The sequence below is a fragment of the Rhamphochromis longiceps genome, linkage group LG17 (genome assembly GCF_057381845.1).
Source record: "Rhamphochromis longiceps isolate RC_006_pf linkage group LG17, R_longiceps_female_GT1.1, whole genome shotgun sequence".
NCBI lineage: Eukaryota > Metazoa > Chordata > Actinopteri > Cichliformes > Cichlidae > Rhamphochromis > Rhamphochromis longiceps.
Window position 1 is genome coordinate 24,672,988 of NC_140573.1, and position 25,841 is coordinate 24,698,828.

At 39.2% G+C, this 25,841-nt stretch overlaps 2 protein-coding genes across 2 annotated transcripts in view; both read right to left on the reverse strand.

The window, feature by feature from the left end:
* rassf3 (Ras association domain family member 3) overlaps positions 1-17,509 on the reverse strand; it is a 70,905-nt gene extending 53,396 nt beyond the window's left edge. The window contains exons 1-2 of the mRNA XM_085385932.1: positions 16,577-17,509; positions 4,832-4,944 (exon numbers count right to left, since the gene is read on the reverse strand). Of these exons, the coding sequence (XP_085242058.1) occupies positions 4,832-4,944; positions 16,577-17,078 (615 nt within the window). The 5' untranslated portion in view covers positions 17,079-17,509. The remainder of the gene's footprint in view (positions 1-4,831; positions 4,945-16,576) is intronic.
* Positions 17,510-18,936: 1,427 nt separating this feature from the next.
* On the reverse strand, positions 18,937-25,512 carry LOC146649753 (uncharacterized). Its single transcript, XM_085385933.1, has 7 exons — positions 25,379-25,512; positions 23,172-23,601; positions 21,665-21,784; positions 20,551-20,612; positions 20,029-20,190; positions 19,165-19,278; positions 18,937-19,075 (listed from the first exon to the last, which is right to left on the reverse strand). The coding sequence occupies exons 2-7, from the start codon at positions 23,590-23,592 to the stop codon at positions 19,040-19,042; spliced, it is 915 nt and encodes a 304-aa protein (XP_085242059.1). The 5' UTR covers positions 23,593-23,601; positions 25,379-25,512; the 3' UTR covers positions 18,937-19,039.
* Between the last annotated feature and the right edge of the window lie 329 nt (positions 25,513-25,841).

Below are 25,841 nucleotides of genomic sequence, written 5' to 3' on the forward strand. Positions count from 1 at the left end.
GTTTTTGATGCCTGCTGACCTACTTCTTGATACGCTGTTCTCACGGGACGCTAGTATTACACTCTTGAGTAAATGCCTCCAAACACTGGCTGGCTGCTGTGTGAGATCACTGTCACTGTGATAACTAACACAGGTGTGTGTATGTGGGTTTGTGTGTGTAGCTCAGCTATTGCTGACAGGCATCCACATCTACACTTCCAACTCCAATAAACATTACAAGAGCGAGAACCCGGAATAGAAATCTAATATGGGAGGGCTGTTTTATTCCTGCCCCCAAAGAGCCAATCAGCAGCTCTAACAGACATGATTCACGACAACTGCAGCTGTGTGGTAGTACAACGCAAAAGGTATAGCATACGTACATACAGGTAGGTGGCTGTTTTTCTGTACCTGTAACTATGTTTGCATTCAGCTGTCCAGGATGTTACAAACCAGCTCTAAATGATGGATAACAAGTGACAGTGAGATAAGATAAAGATTTTCACTGCTATGCAGATGATACCCAGCGTTATCTATCCATGAAGCCAGATGACACACACCAATTAGTTAAACTGCAGGCATTTCTTAAAGGCATAAATACTTGAATGGCCTCTAATTTCCTGCTTTTACATTTAGATAAAACGGAGGTTATTGTAGTCAGCCCTAAAATCTTAGAAACATGGAGTCTAACCGGATGCTTACGCCTTGCGGCTCTACCTTGTCCTTCAGTAAGACTGTGAGAAATCTTGGAATTCTTTCTGACCCGGATGTGTCCTTCAACGTGCATATTAAACAAATATGAAGGTCTGCTTTCTGTCATTTGAGAAATATCTCAGAAATTAGATATATCCTGTCTCAGAATGATGCTGTAAAATTAGTTAATACATTTATTACTTCTAGGCTGGACTTCTATAATTCATTTTTGTCATTGTGTTCTAAAAGCTAACTGCCTCCAGTTCATCCATAATGCAGATTTCCTGGGAGTTTTTCCTTCCTACTGTCACCAAGTGCTTGCTTGTTGGGTTTTCTCTCTGTTATTGGATCGTGATTGGCACTATATAAAGAAAACTGCCTTGAAAGCCATTAGCCAATGAGTTTAACCTGGATAAGCTAATACTTCTTTCTGACACTTAAAAAGGCGAAAATTTAGAAAATAGGGCTTGAAATCAGACTTCTGTGTGTAGCTTGCAGTCTCTCAGTGTGTCTGTGTGAGTTCTCTGTGGCTTCCTCGTACAGTCTTTGGACTTTAGGAGGAATTGGTGAGTCTAAATTGGCTGTAGTGTGCCTGTGAATGGCTGTTTGTGGTTAGGAAAATACATGGATGGACCTGAAACGATGGAGAAATGACTGCAGGTTCACAATCCACAACTGACTTGATCACATACACAAAGACACACTCAGACTTCACTACTTTCTCTAAAACACGAGCACTCACGACTGCCTTACAGCGGCATATCACGCCGTTATCTCAGGCATTCGGTTTGTAGCCGACGTCTCCGCCACAGACCTCAGACAGACAGTCGCTCTCTCACATGATTCAGCTGTCTTAAAAAACCTTACAGGCAACATTGCATTTTTGACACGTTTTCAAAAACAACAAAAAAAGGGGGATTTTAAATGTATTATTAAAAGAAAAGTACATGCTCATTATCAATCAGTGACTCAGCACACATACAACCCGTTTAACTGAAAACACATGCATGTCTGCTACACATCTGTGGCCACACACACCACAACCACACCAGAAATGTATTTTTAATAACTGACACCTAAAAGCCCACAAAAGCTCTTTACTCAGCATTACTCAGCACTATTAGAAAGCAAATGTGCTCAGCATTGGTTTGAAATTATGCTGAGCTAATCCTCCTCCTCCTCGAAGAATAAACCCACACCAGTGTTGATGAACACGAGAGCCAAAACCACTCTTTGAAACTCAGTGGAGTTTACAACAATGTCACTGCCAGATGGGATGTAAGCAGTGAGGTGTGACGTTGGTTTGATCAAGAACATGATGGGAATCTAAAGAGGATATAATGGAGTATATTATCTTATACTTTGTCTTATCTATCATCCCTGATGTCAGCAGCCTTGTGATGTGCTGGATTGACCGTGTAATCAGTGGGATCAGAAATAGGCCCTAGAGTGAGAGGGCGGAGTCTGAGGTATCTTTGCAGTGTCCGCTTTCCTGCTAAAAGGCCTAACAAAGGTCTGTGTGCTACTGTCAATAAGCAGCTCGAAACAATGTTGAGGTTCTGTCTCCGACATCAGCGCAACTTTTATTTTGAAACTAACACCAGCAGCAGATTGGTCATTCCACGTCTAAATGTTTGCTGGGATCGGTGGACGAGTTTAAGTATCTCACGCTCTTGTTCACCAGTGAAGGGAGACTGGAGCAGGTGAGTGATGGATCGATGGATCAGTGTGGCATCAGCAGTGATGTAGACACACCAATCCGTTGTGGTGAAGAGAGAGCCAAGTTTGACGGCGATGGTCACTTTACGGAAAGGTTCCCATTCCAAAAGAACTCAATCGTGGATACCAGTGAGCATTTCCTACTGGGAAGATGCCAGGAAAACAGCCATGACAAGATAGAGAGATTAAGCCTCTTGACTGGCTTGGGAATGGTTGTATGTATGGAGGGATAGACGGATCAAAAACTCAACAAGAGAAAAACTCAAAATCCAGAAGCATCACATTACTTCCATTTAATTCCCAGCCATCTTTTATCAGGGTGGGACTTAGAGACAGCCATACTTCTATTTTTGGACTATCCTAGAGCAGCTTTGCATGATTCACACAGTAGCCAAACATAGAGAAAAATATCTGAATCTGAACATTTAGAGCAATCTAAAGTCCGAGCTGTTTGTTCACAGGGATTACTTGTACATCTTCATTAGATATATTATATCACAAAAGAAGAAAAAGCCCAATAGGACCCCTTTTTATGGATTCAGGAAGAATATTTCATTGATTATTACACTTAAAACACATTTAAAAACTAACTTTTAGTGCTGTTATATCACAGCTCCTCTCTGTGTTCTGTTCATTTGCTGACTCATCATTAACTTATCTGTGCATATATAAATATTTATCCATTAAAATGTGGATTAGTGCATGAATACAATAATGGGAGGGTTTTAACTTGTATAAAATGGAATGTGACTGTTGACCGGAGAAAGACGAGTGGTTTATTTATTTTAATAGAAGTGTTGTGATTCGAACACGTGAGTGTTTGCACGCTGATCTCTCTCTTTTTGCCAGTGTCACACATCCTGTAACTGTTTCCTATGAAGGAAATAACTCTAGCTGGCTGTGCTAACACACACACACACACACACACACACACACACACACACACACACACACACACACACACACACACACACACACACACACACACACACACACACACACACACACACACACAATTCTTGGTGAGTGATGCACGATGGGTGTGTGCGAGTGTCAAAAACAATCAAAAACAGACTCCAACATGTTTTCCAGCTCAGATAAATATCATTTTATACCACATCCATCACATTATCAGCTAATTAACTAATCACTTCATGAACTGGGTCTCTAAAATGCACTTTAGGAATAGACTAGACTAGAATAGAATAGAATAGAATAGAATAGACTAGACTAGACTAGAATAGAATAGAATAGCCCTTTATTGTTATTGTAGATGTACAACGAAATTGTGGGTGCTCCACACCAACTGTGCTGGAATAAAATATAAACAGACAGCAGACAGGAGAAACAGAAATAAAACCAAGAGAGCGATATACAAAAATAGGAGAACGGCACACATTAGAGAACAAGTAGCAAAGCACTTACAAAACAAAGTTTCTTAAAACCTATATTTATGTCAGAACGTTTGTTTTGTCTGATCAGTGACTGAAAAACTATAAAATAATTGATCTACTTTATTTTAGGGATTTATGAAGTCGTACAGTCAGTGTTTGTCTTTTTTTGTCATTTTAAGTTTATTTCTACTTTTAAGATAATTTGTTACAGGTTGTGCTTAAAGTTTTGGCTGCTGAAGCAATAATATCCTAACTTTGGTAACTACGGTGACATTTTGAAAATATATATTTGTGCCCATTTTAGTTTTAAATAAATGTTTTTCAAACTAATATTTGGTTGTTATCCTTCGGTAGAGGGTATCTCTACCAAAGGATGAAAGAGTAAATACTTTCCCGTCATGCCTGTAATCTGCGTGTCTTACTCTGCCTGTACTACCAGGTAACGAGGCACAGCACTGCATTAACACCATTCGACAAAAGATAATGAAATAAACTGTTAGCTTCCTCTTTTCTCTTGTACTGTGTGTGTGTGGATAGCTCAAAAGTGGTAAACGGCAAACTGCACCAGCTAAAAAATGAGCCTACAGCACAATCCAGAGGTGATCAACAGCATTACAGTGACAAATAAACCGAAATTTAAAATAACCTGGGTTTTACAACGCAGGAGACTTTTTAGACTCCTCTAGTATAACAAATAAATGTATGTAGTTTTTGTTTCCACAGACAAAGAAGATTTCGGAGAGAATAACAGTTTACATAATAATAATAAAACTAACTGCTGTTACTGGCTAACAATAAAACACTAATCTCTAATCATCAGACAGCACAGAGGGGAGGTCACTGAAGTGTGTGGTTCCCCTTAAACACTATTTCACCATCACATAACACTAAATAATCTTTTTTTTTTTTTTAAACCACACTGTAGTACATATTTGTGGATAATTGGACCACAGTTACACACAAAGAGATTCTCGTGAGTTGGATTAGACTGAGCTGACTGGAAAACAAAAGCGAGAAATCCCAGTCAGAGTGTTTTGTGTACTCACATGGAGCGGCGTGTTGTTGTTGTTGAGCTGGTCCTGGCTGACGGGCAACAATGGAGGATGGCAGTCCAGTGCCACTTTGTCCCGACATGCAGTGTGGCACGCGTACTTGCAACCTGCAGAGAAATGACCTGATTATAGATTCATTCACTGGTAATAAAAGTATAAATGATAGGGTTAGCAGTAAGGAGCAGATATGCATACGGAAAAAAGTTTCTGTAACGTATATGCAAATGCTCTTTTGATAAGGGCAGCGTGTCGGTTAAGGTTCTTCTTCTGCAAATGGAAAACAACAACATGCAAATGATGACATGGAGGAGGGAGAGGTTTCAGAATAAAATCCGGTGAGATTAAACTATGTTTTAACATTGAAATGCAAATAAAGAGGAATTAAATATGACAATTTCTTTTCCAAATTACCATTAAATAAAAACAAAAAGTCAGTGAGCAAGATTTGGGCTCCACATTCAAGGATACTTCAGATGAGCAAAGCCTGTAGGAAAATTTTAAAATGACATTTTCTGGATGATACTGATTGAGTCAAATTCATCTTCTTTGCAAACTAGTGGTGGCTCACAAATACAGCATCATTTCTTTGATTATAGAAGTGCTTTTTCTTAATTAGAGAAATAAGTTTGGCTTAAAATCAAACAGCCATCCACTTATCCATGTTCTTCCACTCATCACATTCAGCGTGGCAGGCTGGAGCCTATCCTACAGGATGGTCCTATCGCCACAACGTGAGAAGCTTTAGAAACAAAAATGTTTCCATGAACTGAAAAAGTTTGAGAATCATGGGACAAAAACACTGAGCAGCAGCTTTGAAGCTTCAGCTTGGCTGAATGAGCTCATCTGATCCTCCAGTGTTCATGTACCATTCTTATATTTTAAGGAATAAACATGATCTCATTAATGCAGTTATCTAATTGTAGACAGCTTACAGATTCTAACACATCAATCACCAAAGCAACTAAAAACATATTTAATTCAGACAAACTGTTTGCTACAGCTTTAAAACTCCAGTCATTTGATAGAAATTAAGCAATTAGTAAGAATCATCTTTTTATCCATTTATCAAAGAAAACATGAAAATTTTGTTCCAACAACGAAAATATAGATTTCCTCATCTTTTTGATCACTAAGTCAATCATTTTAGGGATTTCAACTTTTGTGATTGGACATAAAAACCCATTTTAAAAACAGTCTTAGCCTCACAACAGAGCTTATTAAGCAATGTTTACAGCTTTGTTCTCATGACACAGGAATATATAAAAAATATTTAAGGCTAAATCAACATGAAAACAAGTTAGCTGCAGACTAAATGTAGCCACTGAAGTCATATCTTCTTCCCTGTGGTGCCCAACTTTTGTTATAACTTTAAATTAAGTGGCACACACACACACACACACACACACACACACACACACACACTCACACACACACACACACACACACACACACACACACACACACACACACACACACCGAGCTAGCTACAACTGGCTACAACCCAAATGCACCATTAAAACAAATAGAACCGAGGAGGAGGGTTGTTCATAGTCACTTCTTGTAATCAAACAAACATTATTCACCCCAACACAACCCTACACGAGCCTCGCACGTGCAGGTGTGTGTGTGTCTTTAGTCCCATGATCCTACCTGTCGACTTCTTTCTCACGTGCTGTCCAACTTTATCCGACAGTTTGCACATGGCTGCTCCCATCTCCCCATCTTCAACTCATACACTCACTGAAATCCTGTCTACGAGCCTCAACATGACATCCTCCTGCACACACACACTCGCGCTGAATGGAACCACACATGCCAACACTCTCTCCTCTTTCCCTTTGCGGTGTTTCTCGGCCGTGCTTCAGATGCTGATGTGCCATTCTCCCCCGTTTCCCCGTCTGCCTCTCTCTCTCTGTTGTTGTGCTGAGTGGGTGATTTAACAGTCAAATGGAGGCCACAGTGAGATGGGCACACAGACAGGAGAGGTGGAGGAGGAGGGGTGACAGTGGTGGATGGATGGATGGATGTAGGACTGCTGACTCAGCCATCTGCAGTCACTCTCTCCTCCCCTCTCTCCTTTGCTCTCTTTCGTAGCTTGTTATGACTACAGTTGGGTCGGCCTATCCAGTTTCCTGCCCATCCAGTCATCCGCCTGTCCAATCATCCACCTCAATCCCTTCTGACAATGAACCTGATCCACAGAGGAAGTCATAAAGAGCCTTGTACATCCATCCATCAATACCATTATGCAGCATGCAGGGTTATTTTTGGACATGAAGAAGATATCAACACATAGCAGGTGCTGCGTCAAACCAAACCACAAAAAAGTCAGTGTAGCACTTTAAACCATGATAAAGATTTTGGTTCCGCCATAAAGTTGCATTTTCTACTTTTAATTGAAACGAAAACCCCCGGAAAAAAGATGGATCTAGCTTCTAAGTCCTAATTGCCCCTTGGGGATAAATAGTCTTTCTGATTCTAAAATTAAACGTTACAGTGTGTGACATTTTTCACCACTAAATGTTAGTAGATTGCAGTCAACTGGGTTCTGTTGTCTTACCCCTTCCAGTTCAGGTGCATCACCCTAGCTACGGTGTCTGCTATAGGACAAACATGTTTTAGTCAGGCATGAGAGATCAAAAAAAATAAAATTTAGATTGTCCACGAGGCCGCGGCCATCTGGCGTGTTCACATTTGTCCAGGACTCAGCTGTTAATGCTGGGTGAGAAGTGTTGCATCTTTTTTTAGTCTGGAAGATGCTGTGAAACAGAAACAGCTCACTTCTGTTACAATTAATTTAGTAAATTATGGCAAAATAATTAGTGTCAGAAAGGAGGATTATCAAGGGTATTTTGTTTGCTATACGCAACTCATAGATCATTAGCCAATGATGCCATCATCCGCTCGTCGTCATCGTCTTAACTAACCAATGGGTGAAGGCTACATTCATATTTTATTCTGAAATAATTAATGGCGTGTTCACACTGTCTAATAGCAGCCTGTAGTCTAATAGTGAAAAGCACCTATTAGTTTGTGTTCATGACTTTTAAACCACTTCAACAAAGTGAAATGTTCTCAGGAGTCTTCAGTTGTTATGTATCACTCGATACTGATACTGGCTTTGGAAAATGGAACAGATGGATGAATGGAAATTTGTGTACAGGAATACCAAAAAATGTCCTTGCATTTGCAATATAACTGACAAAAAAGGTAAACATTCATCTTCAGTAAGGAATTGTTAGGGCTGTTCCAGTGATCTCCATCATATCTCAGTTTTTTGCGTTTTTTTTTCTTCCTCCTTTTTCATCATCTTCGTCTCCATTTGCCTCATCTGCTGTCTCAGGGATAAAAGCATTTCCCAGACTCCACAAATCGATCAGACTCAATCAGCCCGCTGGAGGAACGTCTCAAACACACACACATAAACTCTGTAACCTTTTCTTTTTTTCAGTGCAGATGCAGCGTGAATGGTAAAGTTTTTACACCTAACTTTAAGCCTATAAACATGTGAAAACACATTTTGAGAAAGGGCTCATTTACAGTGAGTTGTCACTGTATTAATATATAACAAGTGACTGAATTAAAGATACATAGAAACTACTTTAAAAAGATAAACACGACACAATTTTTTAATAGAGCGAAAAATGTACAACTTTTGTTGAGATTTTAATAAGTGAGCTGTATATTAAAAGTATTTGTCTCGTTGTATTCTTCTGAATTTAGTTCTGATTCAGTTGGTTAACACAGCAAATGCAAAACATAATAGAAAAAATTCTCTCAAATATGAAAATCTTGATTTAGGAAGGTCAGATTGAGGAACGTTTTATCAAAAATTAGAATTACATTTGTTGTATTTAACGCTACTTTTCTCTTTATTTTGTCCAAAATATAATAAAATGCTTTGATGAGTCTGGACAATCTGAAACTTGACTGACTGCAGCCAAAACTACCATTTCAGTTTGGCTTTTAGCATCTTACATTAAAACTCAGCAGGGTCTCACATCAGAGGTCAAAGGTCAGAAATCCAAAACTGGCTAGACACTATGGATTTTTCACCCGTGTGTGAAAAGTGAAATGTTTTTTTAGCACGAGTTCTATAATTTGTTCTGTGTGTGCAGCGAGAGGGACCATGAGGCTCCGGCTCCTTTAGCACTCATGTGCTGAAACACACACACACACACACACACACACACACACACACAGCACAGACATGTCAATCATAAAGTTGGGCTAGCTTAAAACATCCCATATGGAAAAGAAATAGTAAAGAATTTTATGATTTACTCATGAAAGTGGCCACTTTCTCATTACTTTCATATATTGTTAAGTATCCAAAACATACAAGTTTCATTATATAATTTTTCAAGGGATCTTATATGTGTTTTCACTCTTGTATGCTTTTCATACAAGTTTCACACAAGACAGATACAAACTTTATAAGATTTATATATATCTTTTCCATATGGGATGCCTTACTTTGTCTTCCTTTGTGATTCTAACAGGGTCATTATTTATAAAATAATCTTCAATTTTTATTAAGACTTAAATCAAGTCTGGGACTATAAACTAATGAGAAAAATGTTTACTTATGCCATAAGTAAACATTTTTCTCAAGTAAACATGGGCATAAAGGGCATCTGGTCAGTTGCTACAAGCCATTCGGTCCCTTACAAATGCAGTGAGAGCTTGGCCTGCATTAGCAGCAGTAGGTCAGATTGTTCCCAGTGAGTGTTGGACTTTACCTGGGTAAAGTGTTTACCACAGATTGTGTTCATAATTTTTATGGACAGAATTTCCACTTCATCCAACTGCCGAAAGGCTTCCACTTTGGCGGCCTCAGGATGGGAGTGATGGGAATGCAGCCTGACTGCTCATCGCTTCTTTTTTTACCTGTTGAAGTTCAGAGTCTAGCTGCTGGGATGGGGTTGGCATTCACTCAGCTTTGTCATGACTCTGTGCTCCTGGCTAGCTTAGCATTAGGATGCTGTCTGTGCAGGTGCTTAAAGGACCTGAAAAATGCAGTAAAATGCGGCTGTTTCTCTCCTGGATGCAGCTTCCCCTTTACCATCGTGCTCCTTTGTGTAATAAAAATAAAAGCAATGTCCTTGTGTATCTCCACTTCTCAAAACCGAAAAAAACAGAACCTTTTTAACACAACTGGGGACTAGTAGACTGGGAGGTAGTTGCTACTGCTCCACATCCATGGATAAATGGATGGATAATAGAAGTGACTTTGGTGCATTAGGAGTTAAAGAGAAAGCATTAACAAGGAATGTAAAATCAGACAATGCAGTTCCTGCAGAAAGGGTTAAGTATCCGGCGTGAAATATGTAGGTAGGACTACATATTGTGTCCACTAACTGCAAATACTTGTACACAAGTTAGAAGACAAAGACAGGTGCGTGAATGAGGACAGGTGTGGGCTGAATACAGCAGCCATCTGCTATCCCCTCATTATCTTTCTAGTCTTGTCTCTTTTGTTCCTGTCAACATGTCTGGACACGCGCTTGGGCGTATGTAATCAAACCTTGAGCCAGTCAGCGTATAAAAAGGATAAAAGTATAAGAGAAAAATAAAGACTGAAGAGGTTTGACATTACCTCAGCACATTCACACACACACTAATAGCAGCAGAAATGAAGCAGGGCACTGACATTTGAGGTGTGTTTGTTTAACAAGTTAACAGGTTAACAAGTTATTTTAATTTTTGTTTCCACAGCATGATATTTTAGGTTTCTTCTTACCAGAGAACAGTTCAGTTTACTGTAAACTATAGGATACGTTTCCACTAACAGACGAGGAGAATGGAAAGAAACTGCATAAGAGAAGTTGACCGTGGTGAATACTGGCCACCTAAATGGTCTGTCCTGTTCATCGCTCATAACTCACCAGAGCTTCTCCACAGCAGACTGACTTCCAGGCGTCCAGAACGTCGCATCACTTTTGGAAAGCGATAGAAAAATCTGGACATTCTCCTCAGAGGTTTCCCAAAGTTTTTGGTAAACCCCATTGCACACACACACTCTGTCTCCCCCCCACACACACAAACACTGTTTTGAGGTTTTCTGGGTTCCTGCAGGCTTCAGGTGGTGATTCATATCCAAACATAACTTGATATAATTCCACAAAATAGTCATCCTTCACTCCCATCCATGATGCGTCTCTGTCTGCAGTAACTGCTCTACTCTGGTCCCTCCTCCCAGAGACACCGTCACCCATTTGTGTTTGTAGTGTGTGTGTGTGTGTGTGTGTGTGTGTGTGTGTGTGTGTGTGTGTGTGTGTGTGTCATTAGCCACAGGCTAAAAGTGTCTTGTGGAGCCAAACTGTCACAGTGACTGAACAAACAACAGGACAGCAGCTGACTCTCACACACACACACACACACACACACACACACACACACACTCACACACACACACACACACACACACGGTGAAGGCAGACTACACTGAAGAGGTTTGAACAATGAGCTTTGGTATTTCTCACAGTGCTTCTAAATGACTCTCTGAACTATGAAACCTCTCCACTGTCTCCGGCTCAGACGCCGATCTGTTGATTTTTATCCTCGCCTCTTTAACAAACCTCCATCTAGGTATTAATGACTAAATGTCAACTTTTTTGCTACTTTTTAAATCATTTTGATCATACTTGCATGTTGTTATTCTTATGGCACAGCCCAGTAGTAACATGAGGAAATGATGTGGAAATAAAAAGGAAGTAGCTGCTAGATATCAAATTATAAGTAAGTAATAGCTTAGTATCAACTGTAGTTTTTAGCTGAGTAATATTGGACTGAAACTTACATAATGTGATAATAACTAGGAGTGATAATGTGAAAAAATGTAGCAATACCATCAGGCAGAAACAGTGTGAGCAATAAAAATCATCATTTCTGTGTAGTATTTGGAAATAAACATTCTTAATATAGCAACAATGTGATTGTATTATTACCTTATAATAAAACACTAATATAGATTAATGTTTTCACTAGTTATAACACTATACTACAATGAAGAAATTAATCCTACCCCATTTCCTAAAATCTCTCCTTTGTTTAAAGGTAATGTCATTATCATTTGCTGCTACTGCTTATTAACTGGAAACATTGGGTTTTTTTTATGTAATAACCATAAATAAGAGCTACAAAGTACAAATATATATCTGTTTCTAATATATTATGTATGTATACACAATAAGGTGGCACTATTGTGTGACATATGTTGAAAGTTTCCATTAACAAAGTCATCACTTTGTTAAATGAGTCTTTTATCTTCTTGATTAGTCATGAAATAAAAAACCTGCACTCGGCTAAGAAACTTGTGTGTTTCCTTTTGAGCTTGTGAAAATGGGACCGTGTAAACAACAATAAACAATTAATGGGATATTTTAATTTGTTGGTATTCTGACAGCTCTTGTGGCTTCATATGGAGTACGGATGTCAGCAGCCGTTAGCCTGAGTGCTTCATCTATTGGCTAATGCTAAGTAAGCTATAGAAGCACTTGGCTTCTTTAAAAGGAGCTCTAGATCTGAACAAGTAGACAAAAATAGGAAGAACAGTGGGTTAAGCCATATTTAAATGTAGAGGACAAGCTTGAACTGAAGGATGCAGAAGCTTAACAATAAAGAGCCATTTAAAGAAGAAGAAGAATCACACTGAGGGAGGACAAAGTGCTGCTATTTCTATTCTGTCACATCAAAAATAGAGAGCAAACTGACTGGAAACAAGCTGCAGCCGCCTACAGAAATCCCTTCTACAGAGCCGACTAATGAATACACACACTAATGCAACATTAAACCCAAAGACAAAGATCCCCGGCTCTCTTCGGTGGTTCCTGTTACTTCGGAGAAAGAGCCATAGGATGACAGACCCACAGGAAGAGAGAGAGAGCGTGAGCTAAACCGCTTTCATACAGAAGTTGAACCAAGGACAACACGTTACCTTTCTGTAGCTCATTTCACTTTTCCCAACTGAACCAGTTATTGTTTAAAAAGCATAAAATATTAGAGTACACTGGAAACTCAAACATTTTAACAGACACAGAACAACTATGGACAAAACTTTGAGTGCTGTATGATGTCAAGCATTTTAGCTAACTTTTAAGCTAATATTGACTCTTTTCCATGAATCCTCACCCAACAACAGAAACAGAGAAACAATAGAAATCAGTACAGTGAAGTTTATTTTTAAATACTGGTTTCTTAATCTGCAAAACTGGTCAAGTTAATCAAAGATAACCAGTTTACTTTTAACTTAAACAGGTAAAAAAATGTCAGAGAAACTCTAAATATTTAAATTTAGATTAGGTAAAAATATTGAGCTATTTAAACTCTTTTTATATTAAAAAAAACTTTGTTTTTTATTATATTACAGTTTCACATTTCTAAATCTTATTCTTTTTACTTACTTTATTATTTAGATTAGTTTTTATAGCAATAACAAATGGACCCATAACATTGCAATCAGGAAGATACAGCTTAAAGGTGACATGAAGTCTATAAATACTCTTTAAAATACCAACCTCTTCCTCAGCAAAGAAAAAACCCCAGCAAGGACTTGGCATTGTTTCATTTACAGGCTTGTCATGGTTTAATAATTTTCTTGGAAGTTTCCTGGAAATTACTCTATTGGTACCAGTTATGGGTGTAATGGAAAACATGCGAACAGTGATTCCTGTTATATTACCTTTCAGCAATCATTATCATCACAATGATCTTCAGTTCTCTCTTATGTTGCTGATTTACTCTGGCAAAACCATGAGCATGTATTCCCCAGTAAAAGCTATAATATTTCCATTAAGTCTTTTTACCGAACACTGTGTTGTGCGAAAACTTTAATTTCAACATTCAGCTGAAAAATTAACCTTTGAAAGAAATAACTGAACCATGCTCTTGCAAGGCTTGGATGCCTTATAAGTCACTGTTTCTGTGTGTTAATAAGTGAGCGAGTGACAGATACGGATATTAACAGTGCTCTGTAGAGGATTGCAGGACAACTGCAAGGTATAATAATGTTGGGGGTTGGGTTTTTTGTTAAAATTTAGGTGAAATCATGGGTCTGTAACAGACTCTGTGAGTGGCTGCTAATAGAGAAAAGCCATAGGCACAAACACAAACTCCATCAGCATGGCTGATTAAAGTGACAGGAAGCCATAGTGCACATTGCAAACTCATTATCCATTAAATGTAGGCTAATGAAGTTAAATAGCTAAAGGGAGAGAGATAGAGTAGTAAAACAGTTTGTGTTGTATCTGTTGGGTTTCTCAGATTTTTATGCAGTACAATATGTGGTTTAAGTATAATATTACAGAAGATTAAATGCATATTGATATCAAAATCAGGCCTATTGAGGGAGTTTTGGAGATTTGCAAAGCGTATTTATTGCTGCAGTTAGTGTTTTAACACCAACTTCAATTTTATGAAGCTAACAAATCAAATATAATGTTTTCTTTTCTTTTCATATTTAGTTGTTTTATTTTATTTATTGTTTTATTTGCTTATCAGAATTGTTTGTGGCAGTCCCAAAGTTATGAATGCTACTATTTAAAGTAGCACATATTTTCTTAATAAAATCTGAGTGAGTATTTTTAGCTAATCAGAATTAGCAGGTCAATAGTTTTATAGCTAAAGCTAGCTAATGTCCTTCTTTGATAATATTTTTTCTAGCATTAAGTAGAAGAAAAATTGAAAACATAGTGCATGAAGGAATAAAACGGAAAATGTTGGATATTAAAGGTTTTCTACGTGAGACGTTTTCAGCTAACCGGGATAAATAGATCTTGAATTTGTTAATCCTAGCTAACATTAGCATACTTTAGCTAATATCTAGCCAGTCTACTATAGGAGAGGAAACATGTGAAAAGAATGATGATACGCAATTGAGGATGGTATATTTTATAAAATAAAAAGTGTTTATTTGACTAAACTTTTTTCTGTCTCTAACATTGATACATATATATATGGGCAAATGAGTATATTTCAAATATCTTCACATTTAAATTGATCCATCCTTATAAGATGAAGTAAATGAGTACAGTGAGAACAAGGTGAATTGTGGTTTAAAATTGGAAACCTTTCAAAAAATCAGAACCATTTGAGTCTCAAACTCCTGAAAGGGTTATTAGTTCACCTGTTCAGCTTCTCTTTAATCAGCTATCTAATCGGCCAATCACATAGTAGCAACACAATGCACTAAGGTAACTGCTACCTGCTGATGCTCAAACCAGGCTTTAGAAAGGAGAAGAAAGATGATTTAAGTGACTTTGAAGATGTCGTGTCTGTTGGTGCCAAACGGGCTGGACTGAGTATTTGAGAAGCTGTTGAAATAGAGTTCAAACAGAAAATGTCTGAAAAAGATAAAATCCAGTGAACAGCAGTTCTCTGGGCAAAAATGCCTTGTTGATCTCAGAGATCAGAGGGTAACTGGCTTGACTACTTTGAGCTGATAGGAAGGTAAGAGTAACTGAAATAGCCTAACCACTTATCACAAAGTCTGAAACTTTGAAGCAGATGAGCTACAGCAGCAGAAGACCACACAGGGTGCCACTTCAGGAAAGGAAACTGAAGCTACAACTAACACAAAATCACCAAAATTGCACAACATCAGAGTGGAAAAATCCTTCTGATGGGCCCGATTTCTGTTGCGGCATTCAGATGTTATAGTCAGGATTTGCTGTAAACAACATGAAAGCATGGATCCTGCCTTTTAGTTCGAGCTGTTGGTAGTGTTATAATGTAGGGGAGATACCTTATTCCTTCATAACAACTGAGCATTGTTTGAATTCCACAACACAACTGAGGTTGAAACAGAAACTGAAGATCTGACAGAAAATCTTAGTCATGACACGTTTTATCATTTTATAAAATAAGTTAGGAATTTCTACAAGGACGATTATGTAGTTATGCAGTACAAAGGGTTAATGTATTTGAAGCAGATATTCAAATATTCAAAACTTCCATCTAATTTCCATCGAAAAACAAATACTACTGCAACCATGTTTGGAGCTCTACACATTAGGGAAGAAGAAATTGTTTCTAAGGTTCCTATTTCTATTGTTTGCTCGACAGAAGTGGACACACAGGGAGGTCCAGAGTTTGCCCTTGAGGAGTCACCCAGTTTTCATTTACACCTGAACCGGTCCTTCTGGATGCCAACATGCATTCCAGCGCTGGGCTTCTTTCGTAGCCCTGCCTATTTAAGTCATCACCAGCACAGAAACAAGGAGCGATTACTACATATCAGATGGCGCTACCTGAAAATGCTGATGTCACTGATAGAGTGTACCTGTTCATTCAAATCAGTTAAACTTCCCTAAAAGACCTGATGAACAACTGGTTCATTGTTCTCTAAAAAAAAAAAAAAAAAAATCCAAAACACAAGCCAAAAAATAACCCAACCCCAAAATGGCAAACTTGTACCTATAGTGCTGAAAACCTGCATGTTTCTTTCATTTATCCACATAAATATCATGTAGGACTGTTGCAACTGTTTTACCTCTTTGGTCAGCAAAATAACTGACAGTATTTCCCAAAGCATATGTAGATGGATCATAGACTTGTGGTGGAGTTTGTGTGAAGCTCAGCAAAAGGAAATAACTGGATATTTGGGAGATCTTTTGCATTAAATGCTTCAAGCCGCTTAGATTAAAATCTCCATATCTTCTGGGATTCCTCCACCTTCTATTTAGACCCCTTATCTTGTGGGCTCCCCCACACCCCTGACTTAATCACATGCACCCTCACCTGCACAGGTGAGACCATTCTCGAAGATGTACTCGAAGCACAAATCACACCAGTTGCTCTCCCCTCCGGGTTCGAAGGCGTGTCCCTCTCCGGTCTCCTCCTTCACCCTGGGGTCCTTGTCCTCGGGGGAGAAAATGGTCTTCACATGTGGTTTGGATGCCTTCTTCCTCCCACGGGGTGGCCCCCCTTCGTGTCCCTCCATCCCGTTCCCAGAAGCTTCTGCCCCGTCTCTCCCCTCAGGTCCACAGTTCGACAGCTTTCTGTCGCTCCACATCCTCTCCAGACTGGACGGCTGAGGAGACGCCTGCCGCCGGACAGCCCTCACCACCGCCGCGCCCTTGTTGGCCTTGGAGATCCGCATCTTGGCGCCCGTCTGCGGCCACGTTCCCTCGTTCAGCGTGTCGTGGTGTTTGCTGACATGGACAGCCTGCAGGGCCAGCGGACAGTCATCTGTGACCGATGAGCGCGGGGGGGCGTATTTCCGAGCGTGATGTTTAATCATTACGCACACTTTTCATAGTCCGCCGCTGCGTGGAAGTGTATTCGCCAGAGTCACACAGGTGATGTCTTGTTATGTCTGACGATGACACCGTCGATAACGTGCTCGCAGTCGGAGAGCAGGTTGAGGCGGTCGGAGGTGTGCTGGAGAACGGGTTGGATCTCATTTCACTGGGAGACATGAAACACAGGCGCTCCAGGAAGGACTGCGTCCCAGACTTCGTTTACAGACATGCAAATTTAAGCTTTCTTTCTCGTTATCATCACACATCTCCCTCCCAAGCAAGACCTAAACAACTTATCCAGTTTCTCCGGTTGGCCCTTTAATTCGTACCTGATAAAACTTGTTTTTGAACTGCCTGTTGCCTCCTCTGTCAGATAATTTTCTCCACAATGCAAACCAAATATGTCTGCAAGTACTCTGAGCGTAACCATTTAAAATCGGGGGAAATATAAACAAATCAATATAATGTGTGTCAAACTGCTGCTGCATCACTCTGTAGTCCCTCTTTTGACCACAGGATGGTGCCATTCCACTCAGTGAACAAAGATCAGGTGTCCGCAGGTAGAGGACAAAGAAAATGTTTATTGGCAGCGGAACATTGGTAAGATAGGGTCATATCAAAGGCCAGACATCTGGATTTTGTTTTTTGTTTAACTGAATACATAAAACATGTCCTGGACTTCTTTACTACACACTGAGTGGCTGAATCCCAACAACCATAACATTTTCATATATTCTAGCTTTAAAAAATAATCACACAACTTGTGCATGTAACTCTTGAACTGCAAACATGTTTTCTTTCTTTAGCAATTTTTTTGCTAAGCTTTATTAAAACTAGCTGCCCTGGGGCAGACTGACAGAAGCGAGGCTGCCATATCGCGCCATCGGCCCTTCTGGCCAACACCAGTAGGCGGTAGGTGAAGTGTCTTGCCCAAGGACACTTTTAACTGAATTTCTTTGTAGTAGTTTAATTTTTTTTTCTTCACACCCAGTGAGCAAAAGCCAGACTTTAGTAAAGCGTCCAATTTATGGAAGCTTGCTTCGACTGTCCACAAGCCTGTTTCAAGTTCCTTATCTCATATTTGAGAAGTAGAAATCTTGATATGCCTTTTTATTTTGAGGTCATGGCTTTTGACATGAATATTAATAAAAGGCTTTTTTAAATTTATGGTCATTTGGGTTTTGGTGAACTATAAATATGCACATTAAAGTGACCAGGAAGCACTTAATACAAACAAAGACTGCTTTTAATTAACCTGAGCTTTTTTTCCCCCCCTCCATAGTCATATTCCCTTTACATACTGAAAATCTGTTACAGGGCACAGAAACAAACTTTCTTTGGCTGCTGCTTTTCCCCTGGATAAGCAGGGGCCTTTCTTCACATGTTTAACAGATATTTACTTCCATACGAAAACGCCACAGGGATCCGTGTCTCCTCCTGAGTTCTTTTTTTGTGTGCAAATATTAGAAACAATAGTAAACAACATTAGAAACACATGAATGCTTTGTCACTGCTGTTCAATTTGTTTGGGGGCTTTTTTGGGGTTTTTTTTTTTTTTTAAGGGAAAAGTGCAAGTGCTTCATTATTCAACTTTTTTAATTCAATGTGATGGTCCATCAGATCACAAGAAAAAAAAAAAAGAAAAGAAAAAAATCAGTGCATAAGTTTGCAAAACATGTAATGCATTTATACAAAATTTAAGACATGTAAAAAAAAACAAGAAATATCTTATTTAAATCTCACTGAAACTTAAATATAAGAACTATTACATGATCTGTGAGAAATTGGCTCTGATGTTTTGCAGTCTGTAAACTCATTTTTATTCTCTGTACAGTTCCAAGATGTCCTGTTGTGCTGTTAGAGTTCATTGTTAATGTTAGTAGCTCCTGAAGCTACAGTCCGTGCAGGTTTTGGCCAACAGGGGGAGCTGTGGAGCTTGTAAACCACATCCCTTCTGCTTTCAGTCGACTTCCTCAGTCTCATCAAACGCTGCATCCTGCAAAATAAGCAGATACTTGAGTGTTTTTAAAACTTCAACAGGTCAAGCTAATGGCTTAATTAAGAAGGCTTTTGTTTTAAACGTACATATCCTCCTTGGTCCTGCACCCAGGATGAAAAGTTATTCTGTATGTATTGAGCACCATGGTTCAGCAGGCGGTTTGTGGGCAACGTTTCCACAGCTGACAGACGAGTGGTGACCTGAAACAAGAAAAACAGATGTCTCCAGAGGTTAGCCAAGACAGTCATGTGAAAATGAGTCAGCAGACCTGCACATGACTCCCAAAACTCAGCAAACAGGTGTCCCTCACACTGCCACACCTGCCCGAGTATACACCGACTCATTTCAAGTTTTTTTTTGTTTGTTTGTTTTTGGGGGGTTTTTAAACTGTTTTTATCCTGGAGTGAACCTGATTTATAAGTGAATAGTCTTCTTGCTCCTAGGTTTACTTACTGCTAACTAGGAACTGACCTGTTGATTTTTCAGGGCGTATATCACTTGTTCGTAGTCAAGGATACCGATAAACGATATGTGATTGTTATTGAAACTACAGCAATTTGTGCTACCTGACCACAGCTCCTGCAGCTCACAGCCACTCTTATTTATGCCCGCCGTTAAGGCACAGGAAGCTGCTGTGGAGACAATATCTCCACGTAAGCGCTGATATAGGAGAAGTCTTCGAACAGTTCCAACATCTCCCTCTATATATCTGCATACCTGAGCATCTGTACTGCAATGTCATTAAAATGGCAGTAAAAACTGACAGGATCATACACTTGCACCTTTAACCCAGCTGCGGTGGCCAAATCAAGACGTGCATGTCCAGCCGCCTCGTCACACCAGCGACATGGAAAGCATAAAGGCCCCTTAGAGTTTCCTACTCTGGTAACTCCTCCAGCGTTAGTCTCACTAAGATTCATAGTTTCACTGATAGCTTAAGCCGCTCTTACCTCACACATCACAGCCATCTGGGTTTTTTGAGACGCCTGCGGCCCTGGAGAGTTGGGCGAGGGGCTCCTGAGGCCCACTCGTATCAGGAAGGTGTTTATTAACTTCTTAAAGAAATCGTAATTCCAGAAGAGCTCTGCTGCTATGTTGGCATCTTTCAACACCTGACAAGGCACACACACACACACACACACACACAGACACACACACACACACACACACACACACAGAGAGACAAAACAAAGAACAAAAAACAAATAAAGTTCAGTCACTAAAGATGAAAAAACAAACAAAACACCAACTAAGTAATAATGAAGTTTCTGATTTGGAGGAATGTGAACATATAATTTTTTTAATTATATGTTCACAAATAACGGAAATATCTGTGACCTGCACGTGAGGATGCGTGAAAAACCAAAACCACTCAGCAGAAGCGCGATCACATGACACAAACTGGTGGTAAACTACTTCCTAAAGGAAGATATTCTGTTGTTTTTCACATCAGATCAAAGTTGTTTTTGTACCTTGCCGTCATATTTGTCTCCAGTTTCTCTCAGCAGCAGACCAATTATCTTCTCCACCTCATCTAAAAAGGAACAGAAGACCCGATTATCAGCAGCAACAACACAAGACAGACAACATTTAAGGGATTAAAGGCGCACACTTTTATCTATCTATCTATCTATCTATCTATCTATCTATATATATATATATATATATATATATATATATATAGATATATATATATATGAAAAAACATATTGCAATTGCTGATTGCTTTAATAAGGCACCAACTTCAGCTGCCATGATTACAAAGACGGAAAAAAAATGTGTTGGGCATGTAAACAACGCTGAATCTAGACCCAGAACTTCGCAGTGCCTTCTATAAATGTCTGTCGTGTAAAACTAGTAAAACTTGTTTGGTGGCGTCTCGGCTATGAAAACATGAAGGGGTATTACTGGTGGGCACATTTTTTTTTTACTGAACCTGGAGAATCTGCTGCTGTTGGGGATCTTAAACTAAACTATTACAGCATTCCTTTAGAACCGATTGTTCTCAGTGGGTAATCAGTTTCTACAAGCTAGAAAACGCTTTTCAGATTTTACTTTTCTACCAAATTAAGGTGGAAATGGACGCCTTATTAAAACACCATCTTTAAGTCATCCAATTACCCAAATATTGACTTAACTTCAGCTAAACTGGGCAAACTACAATGTGATGTGCAAACATTACACATGCATTACTCAGGGAAAATCTGATCTGCCCTAGATGCATAAAGTGACCCAGCAGTCAGCCATCTGAACCCAGACGGGGCCCTTTTGTTTTGTGCTGCATGTTCCCCCTGTGCTTGATTTGTTTCCTCCAGGAACTCCTGTTTGTTCTGTTACCAGAGAACCTGCTGGGTTAGCGCTGCCCGTCTTGACCGAGTTCACAGAAGAATTTAACTTCCTTCTCCTAAGGCTGCATACCATGTTTCTGTTGGCTCTCTAACAGGCACCGCCTCAAATGTTTTACTATTCCTGGGTAATTCTTTGGTTTTTCCTGTGAGAGCGTTCACATGTGTATTCTGTGTCACTCATCAGGTTAGTTTTAATCCTTTTAAGAGATACAAATGAATCTTAAAAGAAGAAACTCACCATTTTCTGGGCAATCCGACTCTATATTTGGAGGAATTAATTGGATTTCATCAGCAAGCTCCATCAGTCTGCTCGCTACCTCACTCGCCTTCTCGTCCTCCTCCTCCTTTTCAGGCTCATCTGGAAAAATGGAACAAACATATCAAATCAGACCCTAAAAGGACGGTGTCACAGTAAGCGGTGGCTGATCGGCCGGGTAAAATATACGCCTGTATACGCTTGTGAAACAGGAAAAACGCAAGAAACCAATAAGTCTTATGGTTAAGTGAGTGATTCAGCCCAGTGGTCCTCAAATGTTTTCTGGCATATCCCAGTGACTTTACAAAGAAGCTCAAAACCTTTTAGGGAACTGCGATGACTCAAATAGTTGACTGACCTTATTTAACTGGGTGGAATATACAAGCACATTTACTGGGGTTAAAATGTCCCATTCATAAACTGATTTTGTTCATTGCTTTGCCACAAGAAAACCTGACTAACAAAAACATGTTAAAATTATTTCATAAGCTCTGTCTAACTTTTTGGCTCCGGCAGAAAAATCTGTCTATCAAAAACAAAAAAAGCAAGTTGAACTGAAATAAAGTAGAGCATTAAAGTATTGGGCAGCACTTTGCATACACTTAGCATAGTTTCACTTTCTGGTCGTCCATGCTTTTACATTTCGAGAACCTCGAGTTGGTCTTATCTGTAATTATGAGCGTTTATGAGAAACTAAAACCTGTCTTCAGGTCACCTGACTTTGCAGAATTCAAACTGGACTCAAACCAGTTTAAGCGTGAAACCAGCAGGATGTTCACCCGTCGCACTAAAAAGAAATAAAAAGGGCTGAGGTCCACAAAATTACCTTTGTAATATTTTTATGGCATGCTGTTGACAGTCGACTCAGACATTTTTTAAGACAAAAAGTTCTGCAACAAGTAAATATTTTCTGGTGTTTTTGTCCTCTCGCACTTATAAAAACACTTTTTGAGAGTTTAGGACTCTTAGTGTGACATCTTCGACCTGGTATTGACTTTCACCCATTTCTAAACAAAACAAGAGGATCTTCTTCATTTTACCCGCCTCTACAGCACAAAAACTTTCTTCCAGTTTCCATAAAAACTTATAACGTTGTCAGATTTTTCCTGTGAACCTTACACCAATGTCAATGCCCCTCCCTACAATAAAAATCATGACAGTGTTGATAAAGTTGTCAATGATTAAGTTCCAGTTGGAGCTGGTACTTTTCCTGCCTTACTGTTTCAATAAAAATCCAACATGTTTAAGATTACCTCGGGTTTTTATCACTCTGCTGATTTAAGACTAAAACGTGTAACCTGGAGTCTTTATCGGTGAGACAGTGCCGGATGTCAGTCTTCTAGTGTATTTCAGGCATCAGTTTCACAGTGAATGATTTTATTTGCATGTTATGATAGTGAACTAATATTTTATAAACAAAACTATGGTGCACATTAATCAGCGAGGCTAATTGTCGTGTTATCTAAGGCTACACCTTTATTCTCCTCACCTGTAGCAGGGAAACATCTGAATGAGACTTCATCAGCAGGCTCCATTGGTTTCTGCTGCTGCTCCTCCTCGTCTTTTTCATTCTTCGTCTGAGGCCTGGTGCAGCTGAAAATGCTCAACATGCGTTTCAATCTCCTCCCCTTCTTTCTGTTTTTCTTTTCTGTGAGCTTGTTCTCAGTCTGTGTTGGTGTCTTTAGTGGAGTTTTGACATGTCCATCTGAGTCATCCCCACCACTTTCCCTGACCGGGCTCCTCTGTGTGTTTGGTCGTCTCCTCGTCACGTAGGCCATTAGGACTCTGAACTCCACTGTGTCCTCCATGTTCGCCACGTTTGGGGTAGACTCGGGGTCGTGGTATGTACCAGTGGAGCGGCCAGCAGGGCGGGGAATGGGGTCGTAGATTTCGATGTGTCCGTTTGTCATCTTGGCTTACTGTTACGAAAAAAGAAGAGTCAAACTGAGACCCAGCCATCATGTGAGTGGTAGTTTTCTTCATGGAAGTGGGGGTTTCCTGGAAAAATTACCCAAATAGCTAAAGAGATATCTGAACTATTTTCTAAGCATGGTTTTACTGTCTAAAGGCAGAAATGAAAGAAAATGCACTGGTTTCTTTTAAGTGAGGCAACAAAGACTTGTCTCAAGTATTAGCAAGACAATGATGCTTTCCTGAGAAATCACATCCCATTTTGAGCAAGGAAAATTCTTCCTTTAAGCATACATCATGTTATTTGTGACAAATGCATGACTCCGCTTGTTCGTGTTATTTTGCACAACCTGCCGGCTGTATATTTAATAAGTGTGCTCAGTGTTTCTGGCACATGAAGTGTCTTTAATATTTAAGGTAATGACTGTGTAACACAGATTAAACTGAAATCTGTTCATTTTCCTGTTACTTTCATCCATTTAATGAACAAAAATATATTTTGTGCTCGACTAAAATAAACCCCGAATCCTTTAATCATACTTTCTTTGTTCACTTGCATCAATTTCATATTTTAAAATGTCAGATGTGGTCAAATTTACATCCTCAGTGATTAATCTCTCCAATTAAGGTTGCTGTAGTTTAGTCTAAAAAGTTTTAATCTTGCCTATTTCCAGTTTCTGTTTTTAGCTTAGCTGATTTGAGTCAGTCTCCAGAGCTTTCAGTTTAGATTTGGATAAGAAAAGTTTCGTTTCAGTTTCGTTTTTGTTAGTTTATAAAATATATTTAAATAAACGAATTCTGACTCGATTGTTCCAGTAAGTATTATAACATGAAGGGTCTTTGTCAGGGGAAGAATTTAAGAAGTTTAGATTAGATATTACAATTTAAAATAGACAAACACCTGGTTTCACTTTGTGAAGACAGGTGACTCAGTCGTCATCCGCACTCTGAAATAAATAAATAATACACGCCAAAGAGTCATCCGGCAATTTGACCAAACTGAACCATGACCTAAAAAAGTATTTCTACTTTAGTTGCTAAAAACGACTTTAACTCATAGTTTAGTTTTTAGCTTTAGTTAAACATAAAAAAATACATCTGACTACAAAAATATACAATAAAAAAGGTTTAAATTTTAAAATGAGAACACTGACACACTTGACTGGATAAATCACCCTGACGTGTTTAAATGTAGTCTAACTGGTACCTGTTAAATCCTCATGTCCAAACTGTGAACATCTGTAATATTCCTGTAATTAAAGTCAGCTTAATGTTAAAGTGTTGTTGTGTGGCTCCTCCTCTTGACTTCAGGACTTTGTCGAGGCGTGTCTCGGCAAACAGCTGATAGTTTCACCAAACTCAATGAAATACACCGGGAACTCCTGAAGCCACAACTAACCGTGATGCGCCGTGTTTCTCTGGGTCAAAGCCGTCATAAATCCGTGTAAAGACGACCTAGCTAGCTAGCTACTCTACGTTAGCCATGAAAGAAAAACTTTATTGTATATCTTTTGACTTTGAAACTTTAGCCGGTGAAGTTGTGTAAAAGTAGCTGTAAACTCGAGCCGCCATTGTTTGACTGAGCTTAAGTGGCTGTAAATGTTAGACAACAACAACCCAACCGAGACTGCCCCTGAGTTTAACAACACGATAAAAAGAAGAAGAAGAGTTAGAAAGTTAAACTTAATGTGTACTTTATGTGAGTAAAAACGACCTGTCAGCTACACGGAAGCACTTTTAAATACTTCAAGTAGTTCTAGAATACACAAAAACAGATATACTTACGGTCCGAGCGGTCAAACAGACGCTAAACGAAGGAAAAACACTTGCCACACCAACTCGTATAGTCACTGAGTGAACTATGCGCCGGTCGGAGTCCACGAGCCTGTTTAAGTATGGCGACTTTGTCACGTGCTGACGTGCTATGACGTAGCTCCAGCTACGACGAGACAAACCGAACAAACTTTTCTTCGGATTACATATCTCGTAAGACCTTTTTGGAGGGGGAATTAATTTATTTTCCAGCGGGGCGTAATTTTCGATTACAAGTAATTACATAAAAAATACACAAATAAACATTTTTAAATGCATGTGGTTAGGGTATATTCTTACCTGATTTTCTCTCGCACAGACAGAAGTGGTCTGTAAATGTCAGAAAACGGTGATTTCCGCAAACAGGCAGTAGTTAGCACAGTTGATCAAAGATAATCAATTATATGGAATAAATAAGACGACGTGCTTCGTAGGT

What these genes read in the sequence shown, in the direction of transcription:
- LOC146649753 (XM_085385933.1), bottom strand. Translation starts at nt 23,592, where the DNA reads ATGACAAACGGACACATCGAAATCTACGACCCCATTCCCCGCCCTGCT. An exon ending in CAGATGTTTCCCTGCTACAG is followed by an intron (nt 21,785 to 23,171) that starts GTGAGGAGAATA and finishes CCATTTTTCCAG; the next exon opens with ATGAGCCTGAAAAGGAGGAG. An exon ending in GTCGGATTGCCCAGAAAATG is followed by an intron (nt 20,613 to 21,664) that starts GTGAGTTTCTTC and finishes GTTCCTTTTTAG; the next exon opens with ATGAGGTGGAGAAGATAATT.